The 21,957-nt window shown below is 37.9% G+C and overlaps 5 protein-coding genes and 1 non-coding gene across 8 annotated transcripts; 3 read left to right on the top strand and 3 right to left on the bottom strand.

Moving 5' to 3' along the window:
- Positions 1 to 152: 152 nt before the first annotated feature.
- LOC18994420 lies at positions 153 to 3,806 on the bottom strand. The gene is made up of 5 exons (XM_006418062.2): positions 3,107 to 3,806; positions 2,355 to 3,022; positions 1,600 to 2,275; positions 1,330 to 1,516; positions 153 to 1,233 (listed from the first exon to the last, which is right to left on the bottom strand). Exons 1-5 carry the CDS (start codon positions 3,722 to 3,724, stop codon positions 254 to 256), a joined length of 3,129 nt encoding a protein of 1,042 aa, XP_006418125.1. The 5' UTR covers positions 3,725 to 3,806; the 3' UTR covers positions 153 to 253.
- A 1,750-nt stretch (positions 3,807 to 5,556) lies between these two features.
- Positions 5,557 to 5,672, bottom strand: LOC112084207. Its single transcript, XR_002898165.1, has one exon. It is a non-coding gene; the product is annotated as a U5 spliceosomal RNA (small nuclear RNA).
- A 145-nt stretch (positions 5,673 to 5,817) lies between these two features.
- LOC18994419 (60S ribosomal protein L23) lies at positions 5,818 to 7,721 on the top strand. Its single transcript, XM_006418061.2, has 4 exons — positions 5,818 to 5,970; positions 6,108 to 6,392; positions 7,254 to 7,295; positions 7,434 to 7,721. Exons 1-4 carry the CDS (start codon positions 5,958 to 5,960, stop codon positions 7,514 to 7,516), a joined length of 423 nt encoding a protein of 140 aa, XP_006418124.1. The 5' UTR covers positions 5,818 to 5,957; the 3' UTR covers positions 7,517 to 7,721.
- A 203-nt stretch (positions 7,722 to 7,924) lies between these two features.
- Positions 7,925 to 10,913, bottom strand: LOC18994418. Of its 2 annotated transcripts, none has more exons than XM_024153003.1 (5): positions 10,872 to 10,913; positions 8,958 to 9,671; positions 8,569 to 8,760; positions 8,351 to 8,476; positions 7,925 to 8,282 (listed from the first exon to the last, which is right to left on the bottom strand). In XM_024153003.1, the coding sequence occupies exons 1-5, from the start codon at positions 10,911 to 10,913 to the stop codon at positions 8,157 to 8,159; spliced, it is 1,200 nt and encodes a 399-aa protein (XP_024008771.1). In that variant the 3' UTR covers positions 7,925 to 8,156. The 2 variants fall into 2 exon arrangements, with proteins under 2 accessions (XP_024008771.1, XP_006418123.1); XM_006418060.2 differs by having other exon boundaries at positions 7,925 to 8,264.
- Positions 10,914 to 13,830: 2,917 nt separating this feature from the next.
- On the top strand, positions 13,831 to 18,539 carry LOC18994417 (pre-mRNA-processing factor 19 homolog 1). Its single transcript, XM_006418059.2, has 18 exons — positions 13,831 to 14,006; positions 14,119 to 14,204; positions 14,567 to 14,638; positions 14,728 to 14,790; positions 15,114 to 15,200; positions 15,357 to 15,498; positions 15,594 to 15,715; positions 15,866 to 15,982; positions 16,074 to 16,169; positions 16,259 to 16,318; positions 16,787 to 16,861; positions 16,951 to 17,055; positions 17,214 to 17,330; positions 17,442 to 17,519; positions 17,612 to 17,696; positions 17,784 to 17,835; positions 18,003 to 18,073; positions 18,170 to 18,539. Exons 1-18 carry the CDS (start codon positions 13,994 to 13,996, stop codon positions 18,295 to 18,297), a joined length of 1,569 nt encoding a protein of 522 aa, XP_006418122.1. The 5' UTR covers positions 13,831 to 13,993; the 3' UTR covers positions 18,298 to 18,539.
- A 764-nt stretch (positions 18,540 to 19,303) lies between these two features.
- Positions 19,304 to 21,873, top strand: LOC18994416 (cysteine-rich repeat secretory protein 3). Of its 2 annotated transcripts, none has more exons than XM_024152807.1 (4): positions 19,304 to 20,040; positions 20,411 to 20,785; positions 21,396 to 21,494; positions 21,623 to 21,873. In XM_024152807.1, exons 1-4 carry the CDS (start codon positions 19,623 to 19,625, stop codon positions 21,628 to 21,630), a joined length of 900 nt encoding a protein of 299 aa, XP_024008575.1. In that variant the 5' UTR covers positions 19,304 to 19,622; the 3' UTR covers positions 21,631 to 21,873. The 2 variants fall into 2 exon arrangements, with proteins under 2 accessions (XP_024008575.1, XP_006418121.1); XM_006418058.2 differs by having other exon boundaries at positions 21,387 to 21,494.
- The last annotated feature ends 84 nt before the right edge of the window (positions 21,874 to 21,957 follow it).

Raw genomic sequence — 21,957 nt, 5'->3', positions numbered from 1 at the left:
CTAGGATAATGCCAAGGAGGAAGGGGAACGGAAAGGAAAAATAGAGCATGCAAACGGCGTCGTTTAAAGGTAGATTGCTAACTCGGTTAACGCTAAACCGAGCTAACATATTTAGGTGAATTTCGTACCGAATATGTATATTTATGGGCTTATTATATCAACAACGGTTTTTCTATTTATCTCTATATATCATACAGGCCGACGAGTATTTTACTTTACACAACGATCAAGTTTTTTTTTCCTTTATCTCGTGTCATCTTCGTTTACCCAATTGGAACGATTTTTTCAAGAACTGGTTAGCAACACGATCGTTTCTATAGCAAAGGACTCGCAATATCGTGTTCGGATCCGACCTGTTCCATCTTCCAGTGGTCGGAGGCATAGGAAGCTTCTGTCCCGTCCCGACCAATCCCATCCCGCTTGATTCGCAAGTCACGATGCTAAAATCTTCCATAAGTTGCTCCGTTGGTTGACCCATCAATTCCACAACTCCTTCCACCGTCTCCGCCTCTCGATCCACCACTTCCTCCGGTATTAACCCTTCTCCGCAAGTGCAATAAACTTTCTTCAAGCTCTCGAAATCTTCCTCGATCAGATCGTGATCCGTTCGATCGAAAACTCGGGAATACCCTCCGGCTAGCAGAACCGTTAGAAACACTTCGAACGAAGCCTTCATGACTTCTCTCATCGCTAATGCTTGTGCTCGATCCGCAAGAATAGCGGTCATTAACGTCAAGTTCTGTTTCAAGATTCGTAACGCGGGTTTGATCCTCGCGTTAGCGACATCTCCTACGTAGAGACTCTCGTAGAAGACCGAGTGTGAATCAAGGAAGATTAGCCTGTACGCTGCGACCTCAGAGACATGTTGGCAAGCGGATTCGATTCCAGCTTGCGTGAAGTCGAAGTAAGAGGACGAGCTGGTCCTTTTTTCGCGGCAGCGTTTTCTAGTCGCTGGGAGGACCCTCGGGTTGAGAGAGAGGGCTTTGTTGAGAGAGTGAAGCTGAGAGCTTAGGAAATGTAGAGTGTTGAGACGAATGTAGAGGCGTTGGGTCCCGCGGCTTGTGGAGGGTCGCGGGTGGTGACCATCGGAGATAGCGGAGGCGCCACCGAGGTTGTTAAGATCTTCACCGGAGGCAGTACACGGCGTGGCTTTCTTCCATAGCTTCGCGAACTTGGAGTCTCTGTTACATCTTGTAAGAGGAGGAAGCGTAGGAATGTAACTCTGTTTTGATCCTGTTAAAAAAACAGAGAACCAATCAGTTAGTTACCAACGGTTGTGCGTAATGACGGATTTACCCTTTTATACTTAAAAGTCGTTATTTCACTCACCGCAAGATGCAACGAAGGTGGTGTACTCTTGGAAGAGCTGTTCTAATCCTTCAGCAAAATCATAAACTAAATCTTCTGTAATTCCAATCGGGATCTCGAAGAACTCATCGATCGCATCATTAGCTAGCTTCATCAACTCTCCAGCAGATTGTGCATAGGGTTCTGATTTGGATTTTGGGTTCCAAGTCTACAAGGGAAAAAAAGGAAGATTTAAACAGATGAATCAATATGTAAACTTGAATCCCAAGTAAAGATTTGGAAAAAGCGTACTTCAGCTTCCTTTGCTCTGCTCAAGCATTCTTGAACTGTCTTCAATTTCTCTTCCATCCACTGCCTTAAAAGTCGTAATATAATGGACTCGACTTCATACGGTACCATCTCTCTAACAAGCCCTTTGCCTCCATCTTCACATTCCTCTGAATCTTCAGCCACCATTTGCACAAGAACCTTCTCGAGTTTCCCCGCCGTTTGCAGAACTTCCACAGTCTCTTTAGTGATGGTCGACCGGCCAGCCAAGTACTGCATCAAGATGGAACCATAACACTGGTGAAGAGAAACCGAGGCGACACCAGCTGCAACCGAATGCCATCTTTTAAGTATAGGGCTAAAACACTCGCGCTCGTGCAAAGCAAGCTCCTCTGTCTCCTTGGCTAGCTGAAGCAACATCTTCGCCGCTTCTTCTTCTTTTTCATCTGTTTCTGCGATTTTGGCCTTCATGCTCTCGATTACGTTTGAGAATGCGTTTTTGATGGAGGCTCTAATATAGTAATCGACGCGATCCCCTGAAGAATCTACCAGTTTCACATCGCCTTTCTCTTGATCACCATTCCCTTGAGAGATGGTCACGTCTTCCCCTAAAATCTTAGACGACGACAACGCCAATGGTAGAAGACTCTCGACCAATCCCACGTTCCCTCGTTGGAAATAATCATGATAGCTCAACAACCTATAATCACACACTTTCGCAATCGGATTAGTTAAATCTTGTCTGGTCGTCAGGTCCACTATAAGACGAAAGGAAATACCTTTTTTCGGTCCATCCTTGCATAGAAGCCAGTGTGGAGTTTAAAAGCTTTACGTAAAGAGCCTCTCGATCAGGCTTCTTGGCGTCATTAGTAACTTCAGCTAACATGGCATGAGAGGCACCAAGCAAGTCTGGCTCCATCTGAGAGGTGACAATGTATTGATGGAACAGAACCCAAGTAAAACACAAGTTATGCACTGGCCGCGTGATCCCCAGCATCGACCATGTCTTCTTCATCAGTTCCAAGAGCTCATCGATCTCATCAAGAACCAATGTCTCATCACGAATGTCAAAGATGGATTGCAAAAGCGCCACATAGAGATGGATGTTAAGAGGGTATCCATCAGCCCAATGACATACGTCGGTGGCCGGGTTGGTGTTGCGCCAGGATAAGGAGGTCACAACGTTACAGAGCGTCGGCATTGTCTCTGAGGTTTTTCCTGTGTCGATGGGTTTCGTCTCGCTCTGGCGGATGATTTCTCGCAGACGCATCGCAGAGTTGTTGGCTTTGTCAAGAGGGATTGATGGGTGAAGGAGAAGACCAGCTTCAAGGACTTTGAGCTGTCTTCTTTGCCAAATCTGATACTCATGTATATCACCAAACTCCAATGTTTTCACATGTCTGAGAAGCTCTAACGGAAGGATTATCGTCTCAGCTCGCCTACCCGTCTGGAGGATATAACCGTTAGAAGAAAAAAAAATCAATTTCTTCAATTATTTCAGAAACAGAGCGGAGAAAACAGAGGAACTTACTTGGCCAACAAGCGTCCTCGTTAGGGTTTTCCGAAGCCGAGTGTCACTCTGTTCCGTCACCCTCATTTGTTGCCTCATGATTTCTGCAGAGGTTAACGGTCGTCTAGGCCGAGAAGGCGGGACCGTCAAGAACCCAGCTCCGGGGCTAACGTGTCCCAATGAACCACCTCCTATGCTTCCATGACCAGGGGACGAAGGAGCTGACATGGCTCCCACAACTGTGCCTACCGTCGACATTCGCCTAGACGGAGATCTTTTTAGCATCTTTAACCCTAACGCTCTTTTCACTCGGCTTGTTGGTGTTGTCACCACTTCTTTCCTCCCTAAAGACCCGAATGAAGACCCGTTAGACGACCCGGATCCTCCTCCTCCTCCACCTACTCCATCTCCTTGATGGTCTCCCGTTACATTGTGCTTCGAGTAGAACGTGAGAGCAGTTCTGCCTCCAAATCCAGGTGATGACCGACACGCCGCGAAAAATATCTCATACGCGGTCTCGCGGATTTCCTCCCGATCAAGCCCATCAAGCTTGCCGAATGGCCAGAGAAGATCAGTGTCAGGACAAACCACAGAGCCGGCAAAGTCGGAAAAGGACTCCCTCCGTGAATGACGAGCCATCGCGGAGGGGAAGGCAGGAAGGAAAAAAGAAAGACCAGACGTGTCTCGGGGTAATGAAATGAGAGAAAACAGAGGAGAGAGAATTGAGTTCTTCCAATTAATAAGGAGAAAAAACAGAGAGAAATGAGGAGGTTGAAGAGGGGAGAGACAACTTGGAAGAAGCTAAACGACAGCAAATTTCTCTGTGCTTAGGAAGGAGAGAGGATGTGAGAAAACTTAGGAGGAATAATTAAATTAACCTGAATTAGCAAAACTCCTATTCCAAGTAACTTCTGCGAAAGCCAAATATAAATTCCATGTTGTATACTCTCCAATATACACAACCTTAAAGAAGAAGAAAAAAACAAAATCTAACCTGACTTTTGTTAACAACAGAATCCAGCATAAAATATCTATTGAAATTCAGTTAGATTGTTTCTCATACTTTTACACCTTTTTAATGTTAATGTGTCCGGAATAAAGAAGATAAGATTTGGGTCGTTAGTCTCCATTATGTCTAAAATAGTTTCGTCTGCGAGCTCTCAACAGAAGATAGAAACGAGGGTCAAGAACATTGTTCTTAAGCTGCTAAACATTGCAGGTTACTGCAGAAAATTCATGATGAAACTGAACATATTACTCAGATTTTGCCCTTTAATTGTTAAACTGGACAGCTATGATCTTGCGATGGAGTGGTTTCGAACTATCAAGTACGGTTAAACTATATTCAAACATGTGACTCTCATGTTTAGAACATAAGCATTCTTCAGGTAACAGTGACTTCACAACTTTGACAAAGATGTAATCTCGTAATCATTGTTCGTCACAAAGTAACATGAAGAAAGAAGAAAGATAAAGAGGTCAACTTGTTTTGATGTTGCAAGGAATACATAATCTACTATCGAAACCCTGTAAAACAGAACAGTACCTGAAGATTTTGGCTTTGAATTTTAATGAAATATGTACTAATGACCATTTTGATGTCAGAATTTTCATTGTTGAGACTGTAATCGCTAAAATTTTCATTACTTGTGTTTGTAGTGCTTAATCTTGAGACTGTAATCGCTAAAATTCATTGTTGAGAAGCTAAATTAGAAAGGGCGAGCTCAGTGTCACTGGTAGGTGATAGCAATTTTCAGCAGTGCATCATTGTGCAGATGCAAGAATCTGTTTCATCTTCTTCTGTCTGGCTCACTTCACTGCAAACATGAGGTGAAGGCAGAGATATGAAATACTAATGGGGAATACTAATGTGTTCAATACTTTCAATTGCTAAGAAAATAAACAAATAAAAAACCAGGACTCAAGAACTAAAAGAAGGATAACAAATTGCTAACCCATGGTGAAAATTCAAAATCTCCCACCAAAGATAATTACTTGATTGAGCTCAAATTAAGTTTAAGTTTTCATAATAGAACGGAGCCACTAAAATTACTCGATTTTCGAAGATGCAGTTCACAGTCCTCGTGGTAAAAAGACAAAAGTGTAGCAGTAGTATCATCAGCTTTCTCAAAAAGTTCAGATTTCATAATCAACAAAGCCTTAAGAAACAGTTATAAGCAACCACAAAGATTCGCTGATCAAACGCAATTGAAATTAGCAGGAATACATTTCTAACAATCCAAATGTTAATTTCAACAATATCATGTTTTAAGAAGTTACACAGATCAATGGTGGTGAAAATTCAAAAAAAAAAATACAAGTGAACGAACCCCGACATGGTACCAAAATAGCTTTCCTCCAAATGAAATTGATTCTCATCCCATCTTTTAACCTCAACATTATACACACAAAGTGTTCTACTTCCGTTGTATTAAGATACCGAGATCAAAAAATTTAACTTTAATTGTTGGGACCCACTGTAGTGGGAACCCTCCAAAAATAGGCGTATACCACTTAGCGTGGAGAGCACACGGTATTCTTTAGTAAAAGGCGAAAGAATAGTTCGCTTTGTGCTCACCACATGGCTGCGTGGTTTGATGACACGAAATGAGGCCAATACTTATAATAAAGTTCACTGCTAAATTCTCTTTATTCTCCGATGTGGGACAAGTTAACAAAGAACCAAAAGACGCGCTACATTATAAAAACTCTTCGTGGGCTTTGATGGGCCTGATATAAATGTTGGGCTCGAAACACACAAATTGTCTTCTTCTTCCTTTAAGCCGAGTGAAAACCCTAGGAGTATGCGTCTGTATAAACAAAGCCGGAAGCCCTAGCAGTTTTCCTCCAGATTCTGATCAAGCCGTCCAAAATGTCGAAACGAGGTTCGTACTCTTCTTCTTTGTAGAGGTCTACCTTAATGTATAGATTATGTCATCTATTTACCGTTCTATATCCTGAAATTTTTTCATAGTACTTCAGGGTAGCTTTTAATGTGTATTTGGATTTTGATTCTGACTAGGGCGTGGAGGTACGTCGGGTAACAAATTCAGGATGTCGCTGGGTCTTCCCGTGGCGGCGACAGTGAACTGTGCCGATAACACCGGAGCGAAGAATCTTTACATCATTTCGGTGAAAGGAATCAAAGGTCGTCTTAATCGATTACCTTCTGCTTGTGTCGGCGACATGGTGATGGCCACCGTCAAGAAGGGTAAGCCCGATCTCCGGAAAAAGGTTCTCCCCGCCGTTATCGTTCGCCAGAGGAAACCATGGCGCCGAAAGGATGGTGTCTTCATGTACTTCGAAGGTAATTTACTCTCTCGAAACCATTAACAAAATGTGGTTTTAGCTTCTATTGGATTCGTGATTTCACCAGGCTTAAGTCATGTATTCACCGACACATTTAGAGGGTGTTGATACGGTTACAAGTCTTTGGGAAAGTTTATTGTGTGTTCATCGTTACAGATACTTTGATGCTTAAACGCTTGAATCTGCTCCATTTGGACTCCAAATACTAAAAGAGAAAAACTTGTTACGTCTTGCATTGCCTAAGTCGTGTGCTTATGAATTGAGAGTAGTAAAGTTTTCGTAGTTTTGATGTGATGTAGTTATGACCTGGGTTAAGGGTGATTTAGATTCATAGATTTTCCAGAAATGTGTCATGTATCCACCGACGTAATTAGAGGGTGTTGTGATACCCAACAGTTCTGGTAAACCAAACGTGTTCCATCGTTACAGATTCTCTAATGCTTAAACGCTTGCATCTGCTCCATTTGAACTCAATATTTATATTCTTGTAAACGATTGCTCTGTATTGCTAGTTGCATAACTGATTTCTATGATTTAATTCCGCAAGATTTATTCATATTCAGGTTCGTATTAAGATCTTAGTCAGCTGTGTAATTCCTGTGATTAACAATCACCAGGCTTAAGTCAAGTATCCACCGACACATTTAGAGGGTGTTGATACGGTTACAAGACTGGGAAATTTAATTGTGTCCATCGTTACAGATGCTTTAATGCTTGAACGCTTGCTTCTGCTCCATTTGGACTCTAAATATTCCTTAATTCATCGCCTCTTCTCGACTGTTTAACTGTTTGTTTTCCCACTCGAAACTGTGTATGAAAACAAATACTAATCCGATGATTTGCTTGTACCATTGCACAGATAATGCTGGAGTCATTGTCAACCCAAAAGGAGAAATGAAAGGTACATTTCCACTCATACTTATAATCAGTCAACATAAGCTTATTCAACTCAGTTTACCCAACTGTTCTTCTTTTTTACATCCTGAGATTCTCGGATCATTCTCTTACCGGAAATTGTGGCCTGTGTGTGTGTCATTAGGTTCTGCGATCACCGGTCCCATTGGGAAAGAATGCGCAGATCTCTGGCCAAGGATTGCTAGTGCTGCTAATGCTATTGTCTAAATCTAAGATCAATCACTGGTCGGTTTTTACTGGCATTGGATTATCGTTATTGATCTTTTGGAACTCTTAAATATATCAAAACCTAGTTTGAGAATTTTGTTAGCATGGTTTTGTTGTTTTCGGACAGTTTGTATGACATTCAAATATTTGGTTATTTAGACATTTTTTAGAGTCTTGGGCTTGGCAGCTCTCATATTCTATTGAATCGAGGCACTCTTGTAGTCTTGTTCGAGTTTTTGGTTGCATCTTGATATCTTTTAGGCATTAATTCAAAACTCAAACAAGCTCACTAGAACAAAATATTTTTCTGACAATGAAAAACGTTTTTTCAAATTTGAGAAACACCAATTCAGTATTATTGCTATTTATACAAGACCACTTCAGATACAACAGACATATCTTCCCCTGTTATATTATTTATATCTACAAAAATTTTGTAATACAATTCTATGTAACATAGACAAACCCTCTCTCTTTACTAGCTACAGTTTTATTTATCTCTCTCTTCTATTACGTTCTAAATAATTCCGACAAAATATGAGTCATAGCCAACAAAAAGAATGTACTAGTAAATATACAAACAGACCTCTCTATATCAAACATACTATTTTGTGATATTATAACCAAGTAATCAATCAACTCAAATCCAAGATTGGATTGGATAATTGCACTTGAAAGAGTTCACACCACTTATGTGTGAAAATATGTCCGAAGAATCAACCAATTGTTCTTCTTCCTTTACCCCCACCTGCAAACCGAAACCCGGCTGTAAAACACATTAAACCAAAAAAGTCATAAGGTTTTGATTGTATAATCGAACCGGATAAATCTTACATCATCATCGTCGTCTTCGTGATGGCTTGAAGAAGCTTGTCTATTTGGTTCACATAATTCATCGTTCTTTGCAAATCTTCCTCTAACTCTTGGACGACTATCTGCCAATGTCTTTCTACATGCATACTACCGAAAGAAAATATTTTCGTATTAATAAATCGGTATATAAATAAGCAGTGGTTTAAACGGGTTAATTAATGGTGACTTAGCACAGACACCTTGATTTTCTTGCTGAAATTCCTCTCGTTTCTCTTCTTCATGTACCTATGAATCTTCTCTTTCCTCTGCTCAGCGGAGAGTTTACCGACTTTGTTGAAACTCGCGTCGTCTAAACCGGTTATCTCTGTTCCTAACTGCGGAAGAACCGGTGTTGCCACCAGGTGGTTCTGGTTCTCGCCACCGTCAAGAGCCTTTTTGGAAACAAAAACCGAAAACCGGTCAGAATCGGACGCATGTGTCATATATACCGGTTTAATAAACCGGTCTCTTTTGGAAATCTATTTGCCACTTATACGTACCTTTTATAAAACGGGAATTTTCACAAGACTAAGAAAAAAAAAACCTGGAATTAGCTGTGGGAATTGCAAAGAAGTTTTAGAATTTATACCTGGAGATGATCTCCTGGATTGAAGATGGGTTTAATCGAATCTGGGCAGAACATTCCACCATTGTCAGCCTGGATTTCCATCAATTGATCATGCGTTGGTTTGAAATCAGAACCAAAATGGATACCCCCTGAGTAAAAACCAGATCTTTCAATGGCTAAACCGGTGTTCATCATATTCCCCGTTACGGCCATGTAAGCTGGTAAACCGGGATTACCCAAGAAAGAGCAAGAAGGGGAAGTAGGGTTTAGGGAGCCAATATTATAACTTGGGACAGAAGAAAGGCAATCCTCTTCAAAAACCGATAAAGGCGGAGGCAGAGGATCACCGGAAGAGGAAGAGTAGAGGATATTCGGAGGCTGATGAAGTTGAATTCCGGTGAAATCAAACTGGTCTTGGAGTTGATCGGAGACTGGGAATTGAATAGACGAAGAGAAATCGATGGAAGCTGTGATATCGTTTTCAAAATCGTCTTGTGGATCAAATATGATCGATAAATCCCCGTTGTCGTTATTTTTGTTGTTGTCTTCATGATCTTGATTCGAACCGCTATTGGATTTGTCTGGAAAGTTATTGTTGTTGTTGTCGTCGTCTTTAACATAGTCACAACAATTTGAAGCAGAGGTCACTTCAGAAGTTTGATTAAAGGTTTCTTGGAATAATTGTGGGTCGCAGAAATCGAAGATTTGTGCAGTGAGAGGGCTTGTAATCTCATCCTACAAAATAAAATAAAAAATTTAAGATCGAGTTAGGTGGGAAAAAATAGTATAATATTCACTTTTGTTTGAGACATACGTTGAAGGCTTGCATAAAAAGCTGCTTGATCGGATTTTCTTGCGAAACAAGAAACAATAATTCAGATAACCTAAAGGTTTAATTTAAGTTTCTTACTTCAGACAGTTGTTTATAGAGAAGTGGACATTTATACGACCAGATCGCGTTCGTACTTTGTTGCTTTTATCAAGAGGGAATCTAGAGAAATAAATTAACGATAAGGAGGGAGAGTTTCCATAAAAGGAAAGTTTTGGGATTCTGGTGTTTCTTTTGCGTCGAGAAATCAAAACATTGCCAGGTAAGAAACCAACATCTGAAACTTTCTACAATAAAAGATAAAGGCCTAAATAAGAACAAGAATCATTTTTATGATACATCGATTAAGTACGAATTCATGTATACCGGATGTGAACAAAAAGTAAGTAGAAACATAATTTTTTTCCCTCTTTTTTTTTATAAAAATAACAAGAAAACAAAGTAATGGCATGAGTGATTATTTCTTGCGTGTAATAATTAAGAGTTAGCCCTATATATAAACTTTATCCTCTTATTTGTCGTTTCAGAGTTTTTGGAGATTAATAAATTGAATAGAATAACCACACAAATAAAAAGAATGTTAAAAGGAATGAAGCAATTTGACAAAAAAAGTGGAATAACTAATTAAGAAGACGATATTATCTAAAAGAAATTTAGATTTTAGAATAAAATAGTTATTCCTTTCCAATGTATATAAACTTAATTCGATTTCTAGATAATAGATATTTGTTAAAGCGGTTTGAGACGTGCACCAATCTGCTAGTGCTATTGATGCGATCATCGTGTTACAAACCGAACAAAACAAGTATGTATCTATCCATATATGTTCATAGACAGTTTTCAGAATAAAATGGTTTTTAATCATTTAAGGAAATGTAAGATATAGAATCTTTTTTTTATAATTAACGTATTAGAAATAAGTTATCTTTTGATATACCAATATATAGAAACTAAGGAACCAATATGTTTTCTATAAAAGATACAAAGAAGAGAAACCATTCAAGGTCTTAAAACAGATTCAAAGACAAACAATTAACATTGCAGACGAAATTTTTATTTTTCATACAATAGACAAAGCAATTAAAGGAAAGGTCAAAAAGAATTACCATCGAGAGCTGCTCATGAGATGAAATTACGTCCTGCGACATGTTTATATGTTCTTCCTATGGACTCCAACGTGATGCAAAATTTTTCTGTGAAAAAAATCGAGAAAGAAAATTTCCCAGGAAAAGGGAAAATTATTGAACGAGGCTTCTTGAATGCTTTGTCGAATGTGGGAGGAGTGATGTCTGAACATGAAAATCCATAGAATTAAAAGACTGGGGGAACCGGATAATAATTAATAAACAGAACGAAAAACAATTCTGTTTAAGACAGAGAAGAAAATAAATTTCTTACAGCTTTCTGGAGAAACTAATTGGAGGTTATGAAAGTTAACGTAACCATTTTATATATACTTTTGGTTAAATGTGTATGTATATGTGTATGTATCTGCATGTATGCAAACTGGTGTGTGTAAATGTCATAATGCCTTGAGAAATGCCACGTGGAAATTAGCGCTAAACGCGCTGGTCCTAGAGTTTCTCCTTCTCATGACGTGGCGTGTTGCGATTGGAAAAAACGAGTATATTTTAGTTGACGTGGAAAATATGGTCCCACCCAAGTGGTGACTTGGTTGACCGGTAATGGAGTTTGACCCAATTCTTTTGTTTCCGATGATTTGACTTTTTGACTGAAAGTTGTACTAAATTAAGCTTTCTATTTATAGAATTAGCTTTTCTATTTTTTTTTTTCGGTTTGGCAATTTTTCTTTTGTCTATTATTTTTCATTTCCTAATTTATTTACTTGGCTGCCTTTGATATGCTGCTAAGAAGTTAAAAAAAAACGAATAGGTCAGTGAAATATTGAATTTTACATTAGATCGTTCAAAGTCAAATACAATGATTTCATGAAAAAAGTTACGTGATGCTTAATTAAATTCCAGAACTGAAAATTTCATATGAAAATGGTTTCTTCTGGATAAAAATTCTCTGACAGTGATATTTTTAGCATATCATGCTTTGAGTTGTCATTTTCTAATGTTGTTGTTATTCTTACAACCATAACCAAATATTGAAATGATCATTTCTTTTTTTTGTTGTCAAAACTCATCATAACATGTGAAAAGATAAATTTATAGATCGGAATATTGATTGAAATAACGTAAAGAAATGGTGTATATACATATATATAGATATATATTAAGGTCGTTAAAATTAATAATCCAACGAAACTATATACAATAATACAATTTTGAATAACATGGTACTTATTTGTTGTGTTGTGTTAAAAGGTATTCTATTGAAATTGCATGAAAATAAATTACAAAGCTATGATATTGTGGATAATATAGTTTAAAAGATTATAGTAGTTTAAACTTACAAAATAGCTAGCTTTGAAAGTCAACTAAAATAAAGGTAAAGAGAAGAGTTAAAATCATTGGCATGAGTATCTAAGTAATTTGTTTCTAGCTCTTTTAGAATGTATCATAAATTGATTCCACGATATTTTTTTTAATACATATATCACCGCTCGCGAATTTGTGTTTATTATATTTTTATAGGTTTTTAAAATCAAGGGTAATGGAGTTGCAATATATTATTTAAAGAAAATAAAATAAAAACAGCTACTTGTTTGCAAAAAGAAAAAGATACAGCTTGAGATCAAAGCTGATTTAATGAATCGATACTTTAGAGATATGTATGAACATCTTCTCTTTTTTTTTTTTCTTTCAAATGTATGAATATCTTCAACAAAAGCATTGTGGGCAATATTGCACACGCATGAAATTTGTCCAGAAAAGTAAGAAGCAATACGAGATATTGAGAATAGTATTGCTTCGTCTGATAAGTTAGATTAGTTAGAAAATATTGTTTTGGTTTTTTAAGGTTTCTAAATTTCGAAATACTTTATTTATAATTAGTTATAAACCATAGATTGTGATGAATTGGCTTCTGCTATTTACTTTAATATAAACAATGATTTTATTCATAAAGGTTCATTGTTTTTTTTAAAAAAAAAATATATAGGTAAGCCAGTTTATTATTATTATTATTATTAATTTGATTCTCAGAATACATTTTTTTATGTAAAGAGAGAAAGAACCTGTCGTACGTCCAAAGGGAATGGCCCGTACCTCGTCGTCCTACCTTATTTGTAAACAGTTTTTGTTTTTTTTTTTTGTTTTTGGTGACAAAAGTGACTAATTTAACTTCACGATCGATATATATATATATATATGTATATTATTCTAATATTATAAGCCATGTCGATACAAAATAGAATTGTAAATACGAACTCTGACGATTTAGGATAGTTATGTGCAAACATTTTTTTCTTTTTGTTTTAACAAACAGTATTATATGCAAACAATTTATTTCGACTATTTAATTTTAAAATTTCAACCAAATGAGCTTGCAATTTTATATATACTTCTGGAGTAACGGGACTAAGCATGATACGATTCTGTATGTTTCGTAATTAAAATCTAAAAACCTAGCTAGGAAGACAATAAGCATCGCATATATAGGACATCCCTTGTTCTTTTCTGAAAGCTTCATTTTGTACTTTCAAAACATTTCCGTATTAATTCGTGTTTACTTGTTTAACACAAACAATCAGATATTTTATGTGAAGTGAATCCTTTTTTTGTTTCTTTTTCTTTCAACGGTTTGTACTATTTAATAATTAATAGTAATCGGTAATCCTTTTCTTTATGATTAAGATAATTTCGTAGCATTTTTTAATTTATTTGTCAAGAAAGATGAAGTTATACTTCATTTTCTCTATATGAATTCTCAACAGCTTATATCATGATGAATTGTTTATAACAAAAAAAAGGAAAATCGTGTAACATACCATCTACTATTTAGGTGTTTCCAAAAAGAAAGGATGGAACCACATCGTTTACTAATAGGCTTTGATAGAAAGCCCAAATGCGCACATCTTGCCATCGTAAAGGCCCAAACTTTTATAGCGAGAAATCTCTAACTTGCCCTGAGCGTCTCAATTTTTTTTGTTTGCGTCTTTCTCTCTCCGCCTTCTTCTTCCTCCCGGCTTCCGCGATTTGGTTTAGTTAGCGCCGGACCGGAGTAGATAAACCCTAGCCACTAAACGGGTTTGCTGTAGCTTCACCGACCAATCTTCTGCTGCTGCGTATTCTTATTCCTCTTCTTCGTTCATACTAAGATGAACTGTGCAAGTAAGGCTTCTTTTCGCTTTTCTCTCTCTTTTTTTTTCTTTATTTGCAAATTTAGGTAGGGTTTTATTTTGGGTAGTTTCTGTTGGTGACGCTGTGGTTATTTTTCGGACAGTTTCCGGCGAAGTCCCGGAGGAGCCTGTAGTTTCGACGAAGTCGGGTTTGCTATACGAGAAGCGGCTAATCGAGAGGCATATATCGGTAAGCTCTTCGCTTCTCTTCGTGGTTCGACTCCTTTCTAGTTTTTCAGCTGTTTACCCTCTCTTATTTCTGTATCTGATAAGGTTCAAAAATCTGAGTGATCTACACTTGCTGGAACTAGTGCCATCCTTATATTCTCCATGATTGCACATAGTTCAAAATTTTCTCTGGTTAGATTTTAGGTTTGTCAATGCATCTGGTTTTATGCTCTTATGGGAATTAGTAAGATCCTTAGCAGCTTGATATAATGCTTTAAAGTCAGACATTGACACTTTATATCCGGTTTCCAGGATAAAAACTTTGTTATGTATGCGTCAACAATGTCCCTTATATTTTTGTTACGATTTGCTGTTACCCTGTAGGATTATGGGAAATGCCCGGTTACTGGTGAACCACATACCATAACCGACATTGTTCCTATCAAAACTGGAAAGGTAATGCACCTGGTGGAATATGATCTGTCACAGAGCAGTGTTTGCAGAGACTTATTGTAGCCTGATTCGTTCTCGGGACGATTTTGCAGATTGTAAAACCTAAACCATTACACACAGCTAGCATCCCTGGATTGCTCGGAACGTTCCAAACTGTAAGCTTTATATTGTTTGCTATTATTATTTTTTCCACACCTTTTTGGGGTTTTATGCGTGCTTTTATTCTTGAAAGATTCGCTTTCCTCTTTGTTATAAGGATCATATAGAGTTATATGGATCTAAGATCTTTATAGATTATACAGAGCTAGGTCCATGTGGCTGTTTAAGTCATTGAACATATTAGATTTGCAGTCTACTCTTTAACACAGCTGGTATCATTTGTCAACCTATTACTGCTACCAAGAAAGAGTTGTTCACCAGTTTTGTTGAATTAGGCAACATAAATGCTTAAAAGTTTTATCTATTTATTTGCTTGCAGGAATGGGACAGTTTGATGCTATCAAATTTTGCTCTGGAACAGCAACTGCATACCGCGAGGCAAGAGTTAAGTCATGCTTTATATCAGGTAATTATGATTAAGTGCCTATGCCACCACCTGTATATGATTTACGTATATTTTAAAATGTAGTTCGGTTTTCTTTACCTGGACGTTTCCATTAATTATTATTGATAAAGGTGGTTAATGGATTTTTTGGGGGTACTCCTTACCTTTTGTTTGCAGCATGATGCTGCTTGTCGTGTGATTGCGAGGCTTAAAAAAGAAAGAGACGAAGCACGACAATTGCTTGCAGAGGCTGAAAGGCACTTACCCGCAGCCCCCGAAGTTGCCACAGACAATGCTGGTCTTAGTAATGGTAAACGAGGTATGCCTATACATTGTTCTTCTCATAATAAGTTGGCTATGTAGTCATTTCTATGTTACTATAACAAGTTGCTATTTTTTATTGTTGCGAAATAGCTGCCGATGATGGTGAACTGGGGCCCGATTCAAAGAAAATGCGACTTGGAATTTCGGCTCAAGTTATAACAGAATTGACAGATTGCAATGCTGCTCTTTCCCAGCAGCGTAAAAAGAGACAGGTAATGCACAAAGCTTCACATCTGTTAGTATCTAGGCTGGAAAGCAGAAGTCATGAGAGAACTTCAGGCTAACTCTGCCTCTATTGTGTTTTATTGGATTTTTGCGTGTGGATCTTCTGTCTTAATACTTTTTCCTCATTGGTTCTCTAGATCCCTCCAACATTGGCATCAATTGATGCTCTGGAAAAGTTCACCCAACTCTCAAGCCACCCACTCCACAAGACCAACAAACCTGGTATATTTTCAATGGACATCCTACATTCCAAGGTTTGACACCTGTTGCTTCCCTATTTTCCATTCATCACTTGGTGATGTTTTTCTTGGTTCTGGGAAGTCACTGCGTTTAATTGATGATCAGGATGCCATTGCTACCGGAGGAATTGATACAACTGCCGTTCTCTTTGATCGTCCTTCAGGACAAATCTTGTCAACGCTGACTGGTCATTCAAAGAAGGTCCGTGTTTTGCCGTAGTGTTCTCAATTTCTGTTCTTTGAACTTTTCCACCTTTAGTTTGTGCCTGACATGCATTATGCCTTTTGCAGGTTACTAGTATTAAGTTTGTAGGTGACACTGATCTTGTTTTGACTGCTTCATCGGACAAGGTAAGTCAAGATTATAAACAGGCCTAAAATTTGATGGTTTAATATAATTTTTCTATGTAGTGCTTCTACAACATCTGTATAGGAGCTTCTCTTGTCTTTGTTGAGTATTGCATGATCTTAATGAGTAGTATAGAGCAGATGAACTTTTTTATTTAAAGTCTATGAATTTTCTTAGTTGCTGCTCGCACACATCTGCTCTGAAATCTAGTTCTTCGAAAAGTCATCGTGTCATGTTTGAAAAACTGATTAGACTATCTAGAGTGATCCTGGTACACATCACCATAAAAAGCTGACTTACCTTCTAAATCCTTTTGCTATCTTAAAAAAAGTGTTTAAATACCTAGCTTCATACATAAATTTGGTTTATCACAGCATTGATTGTTTGCAGTCTCTCTATGTTATGTTTGATCATAATGATATGCATCACCATTCGTCTGATGGGTATTAGTTGGTTTTGACATTCTGCAGACAGTCCGTATCTGGGGGAGTTCCGAGGATGGGAACTATGCCTGTAGACATACATTGAAAGATCACTCTGCAGAGGTAAGGATGGAATTAGTCACATACCAATTTTACCTGTAGTACATGTAATTATTCTGTAATAACGTAAAAGCGATTGATGTGTTTTTCAGGTGCGAGCTGTAACTGTCCATGCAACGAATAAATACTTTGTGTCGGCATCGCTTGACAGTACCTGGTGCTTCTATGATCTGTCCTCCGGTTTATGCCTTGCCCAGGTTGCCAAACTGATAAATGTTCTTCCAGTTTCAGATTTTCTTTTTGTATGCATAGACAACAATGTTTATAGAAGCATGAGAAACATTATGTGAATAAGACTTCTAGAAAGAACCCTTTTCTTCAACGTACCATTCTTATGTGTGTTGTTATTATTCAGGTAACAGATGATTCCGAAAAAGTGGATTACACGGCTGCTGCTTTCCATCCTGATGGTCTCATTCTGGGAACTGGTACCGCTCAATCTATTGTCAAGATTTGGGATGTTAAGAGCCAGGTTAAAAATCCCCTCGACCTCCTTGTCCATCAACTCTTGAGATTATGAAACGTTTTTCAGTATTCTCCATTTTTGCTCGCCTCAGTTTCATCTATCTCTATCTTCTAATAGGCAAATGTGGCGAAGTTTGGTGGACACACTGGAGAAATCACATCTGTATCATTTTCTGAAAACGGCTATTTCCTCGCGGTGGGTACTTTGATCCAAAAAAATTGAAAGACGAAAATCACCAGCTTGCACTTGTACTGACCAAATTTTTGTTTGCTCTTGAAATTGTTCAGACTGCTGCTCTGGATGGTGTTAGGTTGTGGGACCTGCGCAAGTTAAAGAACTTCCGAACATTTGAATTTCCAGATGCAAACTCAGGTATTCAACTGCCTGAGCGCCTCTTGCTAGTCCATCTTGTTGATTGTGGTTTTCATTTCTAAGACAAGAATGAAATGTTTTGTGCAGTGGAGTTTGACCATAGCGGATCTTACCTTGGCATTGCTGCTTCAGATATAAGGTGAGGTTAACATTGATACACAAATGAAATGACTTGATCTAGAGCTTACTCGGGAGCGAGATATCGGAGTGGAATTTTAAGAATATATATCATCACCAGAAATACAATTTGAGTGTATGTATATGTTTCTCTTACAGATCGTACTAATAAAAGCTTATGTGTTGCAGAGTATTCCAAACGGCTAGTGTTAAAGCAGAGTGGAACCCAATCAAGTCTCTTCCCGATCTATCCGGTACAGGTAATGCCAAATGATTAAGCTTTTGAAGTCAATGTTATTCCCTCCATTTTTGAGTCTATCATGCAGACATTGGTGAATCCATATATTAACTTGCAGGTAAAGCAACATGTGTTAAGTTCGGTCCGGATGCAAAATACATAGCAGTCGGCTCAATGGACCGTAATCTCAGAATATTTGGTTTACCTGGAGATGACAATACCGAAGATTCTGCACAAGATTCATGAAAAGATACCTCCAACTGTCAATTATCAAGGGCAGTCCCAGCTCGAACCCATGGCGGGAGGGGCGACCAATTACCTAGGTCCAACTCTTATGTTTGGGCTCGAGAGAGGGCCGATGCTTAAGTGATGCAATCTTAATAGACCTGATGTCGTTTTGAGTACTCTCCTCATGAAATACTTGTCAAAGCATAATGTATTTTTCTCTTCAGTCGTCTCTTTCTTAAATCTCTATTTTCTCTCTTCTTCTCATCAAAGCATAAATTTTTTTTGCAAGCAAAGCACACGTATATGAATAGTCTTTAACCTCAGCAAGTCCCAGTATAGCTTAAACATTCGAAATCTTAAATTTTAAACAGTAATAATAATAACTTGGTGTTAGTATTATATCGATTGTTAAGTTAATAATTAGAAATTCTTTTACATTTTGCGGGGTGAGTAGGAGACAACGAAATGATGACAAAAAAAATAAGTGATGGTGTTTTACTAGAAATTAGAAAATCGTGAGACAGGACAGAGATTTTGCCTGTACTCTGGTCAAAAAACACACTTCACAATCTTCGCATTCTCCCACCAATCTCAGATTCCTTTTCACTTCCTCCAACTCTTTCTCTCTCTCTCCTTTTCACTTCCTCCAAGTCTTTCTCTCTATCTCTCTCTCCTGCCTTTTTAGTAATTCCGTTATTAGTTAATTTTTTTTGCTACCATATTTTGGTATCAGTTATCAAGTGCAGGAAAGTTTGTATCTTTCTCTACCCAATTTCCAAAATAACCAATCTTTCAAACTAGATTGTTTCAACTTAAGTCCTCTAAATGACTTTAATGTTGAAATAGATTCGAAGGGCACTAGTAGGTTTTAAATAGGAGGCTAAGCAATAAATAAACTGTTTATCCCTTAAAGCTTTCAATCAACAATTATTTATTGTTTTTGCTGTACAGTAAATCAAACATTGTACCGTCTCAGAACTGAATGGCTCAAAAGTGTTAACAGAGAAAAAAAAAGAGTGTCTCTGATTCTCTCTCTTTCCCCACTTAATCTCTTCTCACACGTCTTAGAGAGAGAAAGAGTGGCCACCCAAAGCCAAAAACAAGAACCCAGAAACCTAGAAGACAGACAGAAGAAAAGAAACTAAAGCTTTACTGAGCCACCAAGCAACCAATTACATAAACTAAAAAATCCATAAACCAAAAATCCAAAAAATCCCTCAAAGATTCCATCTTTCAATACCTACAATGAGAAAGCCTATGCTTTGATTTTCCCAATCTTTTCTTTAAAAAAAAACCCCCTAAAGAGTAACAGACCACAACAATCAAAAGAGCCCACACACGAAATGGGTCTTTCAATCTCATTCCTCATCACCATCTTCTTGATGAGTCTGCTGTTTCCAGATCTCAATGTCGTAGAATCTGCAACAACCGAATACACAACCTTAATATACAAAGGATGCGCGAAACAGCAATTCTCAGATCCATCTGGTTTATACTCACAAGCTCTCTCTGCTATGTTCGGCTCATTGGTCTCTCAATCCACTAAAACAAGATTCTACAAGACCACAACAGGAACAAGCCAAACCACAATCACTGGTCTCTTTCAGTGCAGAGGAGATTTGAGCAACCATGACTGTTACAACTGTGTTAGTCGTCTTCCGGTTCTATCCGACAAGCTCTGTGGCAAAACCATTGCCTCTAGGGTTCAGCTTTCCGGCTGTTATCTTCTCTATGAAGTCGCTGGCTTCTCTCAAATTTCAGGTAACCCTTTTCTTCTTCTTCTTCTTCTTCCTTGGCTTCAATCGAACCGGAAATTGATTCCTCGGGCTCGTCGATGTAATCTTAATTACACTAACCATTGGTTGGTTAAATATAAAAACCGCCTCTTCAGATCACAATCGGGAGAAATATCCTCGGTTTTAAATATCGGTTCCGATTTAACCATAACCAGAAATTAGACTATAAACCAGAGGAAAAACATTCCTCTTGGAAGTTTCAATTTTAGGTTATTATCTGCCAATTGGACCGGTTACGGTAGGGTTTAGGGTCGACTGAACCAGATTTTAGTTTTTTGTTTATTACTCCGGTTTGGTTTTTCTTTAACCAAAAATTGCCGGTTTAATTATTGCAGGGATGGAGATGCTGTTCAAGACTTGTGGGAAGAACAACATCGCCGGAACAGGATTCGAGGAGAGGAGGGACACGGCGTTCGGGGTGATGCAAAACGGGGTCGTTTCAGGCCACGGATTCTATGCAACTACTTACGAATCTGTCTACGTTTTAGGACAATGCGAAGGCGATGTCGGAGACTCCGATTGCAGCGGCTGCGTTAAGAACGCACTCGAGAAAGCTCAGGTCGAGTGTGGAAGCTCAATCTCCGGTCAGATTTATCTCCATAAGTGCTTCATCGCTTATAGTTATTACCCAAATGGTGTCCCCAGGAGATCTTCTTCTTCTTCTTCGTCCAGCTCTGGCTCTTCGAATTCAGATCCTTCGTCTTCTACAGGTGAGATTTTGATTCTCTCTTGTTACTATGTCTCTTGAGATTTCTGGGTCCATCCGAATCTGGGTTTACAAATTGAGTTTTTTTTTTTTACCAATATAGCCATAATGTTTGCCGGAGATTTTGAGAAGGAAAAAAGCATCAATTTTTCTTTCCCTAAAATTGCAAATTTTCCGTTTTTAGTTAGTCTTCACTAAAGTTCGAAGGCTTTCAGTGTGAGACTTGTTCTTCCGTTTTCAGTCCCAAGGATTATACTAGTAATTTTTTTAGCGAAAAAGAAAGAAATGTGTTGCCTTTTTTATTAATTGGAAACAGTTATTCCTTAAGGGTTTGAATTAATTTCATATGATTCTATATCTAGCCATATAGGTATGCAGTTCAATTAATAATACTTTATTTATCATGCTTTCATTAAATACTTTTCTACCCATGAGAAAGATCATTAAAGATCATTCCTTAGAAATGGTCTACCACTAATTATTTTCTTCAAAAAGTACTTTTGGCATTATCAACACTATTTTTAATGGGTTCATGAACATAGTACACTTGATAGTATTAATGATATTGATGGTAAAATAACATGATAAATACAAAAAATTGACAGGAGCAACAGGCAAGACGGTGGCAATAATAGTAGGAGGAGCTGCTGGTGTTGGCTTTCTTGTCATTTGCTTGCTTTTTGCCAAAAACTTGATGAAGAAGAAACATGACGGTACTCCCCATTTCTCTACTTACACATATACATACATGCATACATACCAAACACATGCACATGGTGATGAAGGATATAATAAAGGGAGACTAATTGAAATGTCATTACAATGATATTTTTTTTGGCAGATTATTGAAGGTGGGGAGGAAGATAACAAAGGGAGTCTAATCCCTCAAAAGAGAGGCAGAAGTTTAATTTTTGTTTTTTTTTTCTCTTTGTTGAGGTGCTTATTAGATTCCCTAGTCCAAACTTTTTAATTTCATGAAAATTGTTATTATATTTTATTTTGTTTTTGCTAGTTCAGATTCTTGGAGGGAGGGATATGTGGTGATTGCGAGGACCAAAAAATGTGAAAAAAAGGATTATGTTTTTCTCAATCAATTGCACTAATAATTTCACCTGACCAATTACATTACCATTAATATAGATTCCCTTCTTTTTACACTATCTTAAATGATTCTCT

Source organism: Eutrema salsugineum, unplaced genomic scaffold (genome assembly GCF_000478725.1).
Source record: "Eutrema salsugineum unplaced genomic scaffold, Eutsalg1_0 scaffold_5, whole genome shotgun sequence".
Classification (NCBI taxonomy): domain Eukaryota; kingdom Viridiplantae; phylum Streptophyta; class Magnoliopsida; order Brassicales; family Brassicaceae; genus Eutrema; species Eutrema salsugineum.
This window is presented reverse-complemented; position numbering and strand designations above follow the sequence as displayed.

Excerpts from the sequence above, each read along its gene's own strand:
- LOC18994420 (XM_006418062.2), bottom strand. The coding sequence starts at position 3,724 with ATGGCTCGTCATTCACGGAGGGAGTCCTTTTCCGACTTTGCCGGCTCT. Across the intron at positions 2,276-2,354 it reads CAAGGATGGACCGAAAAAAG|GTTGTTGAGCTATCATGATT; the intron begins GTATTTCCTTTC and ends GTGTGATTATAG. Across the intron at positions 1,517-1,599 it reads GCAGAGCAAAGGAAGCTGAA|ACTTGGAACCCAAAATCCAA; the intron begins GTACGCTTTTTC and ends TTTCCCTTGTAG.
- LOC18994419 (XM_006418061.2), top strand. Across the intron at positions 6,393-7,253 it reads TGTCTTCATGTACTTCGAAG|ATAATGCTGGAGTCATTGTC; the intron begins GTAATTTACTCT and ends ACCATTGCACAG. Across the intron at positions 7,296-7,433 it reads CCCAAAAGGAGAAATGAAAG|GTTCTGCGATCACCGGTCCC; the intron begins GTACATTTCCAC and ends GTGTGTCATTAG.
- LOC18994418 (XM_024153003.1), bottom strand. The coding sequence starts at position 10,913 with ATGTCGCAGGACGTAATTTCATCTCATGAGCAGCTCTCGATG. Across the intron at positions 9,672-10,871 it reads CTCATGAGCAGCTCTCGATG|GATGAGATTACAAGCCCTCT; the intron begins GTAATTCTTTTT and ends TTTATTTTGTAG. Across the intron at positions 8,283-8,350 it reads ACGAAGACGACGATGATGAT|CCGGGTTTCGGTTTGCAGGT; the intron begins GTAAGATTTATC and ends TGTGTTTTACAG.
- LOC18994417 (XM_006418059.2), top strand. Across the intron at positions 17,056-17,213 it reads CCGGTTTATGCCTTGCCCAG|GTAACAGATGATTCCGAAAA; the intron begins GTTGCCAAACTG and ends GTTATTATTCAG. Across the intron at positions 17,520-17,611 it reads AAAACGGCTATTTCCTCGCG|ACTGCTGCTCTGGATGGTGT; the intron begins GTGGGTACTTTG and ends GAAATTGTTCAG.
- LOC18994416 (XM_006418058.2), top strand. The coding sequence starts at position 19,623 with ATGGGTCTTTCAATCTCATTCCTCATCACCATCTTCTTGATGAGTCTG. Across the intron at positions 20,041-20,410 it reads TGGCTTCTCTCAAATTTCAG|GGATGGAGATGCTGTTCAAG; the intron begins GTAACCCTTTTC and ends TAATTATTGCAG. Across the intron at positions 20,786-21,386 it reads AGATCCTTCGTCTTCTACAG|GAGCAACAGGCAAGACGGTG; the intron begins GTGAGATTTTGA and ends AAAAATTGACAG.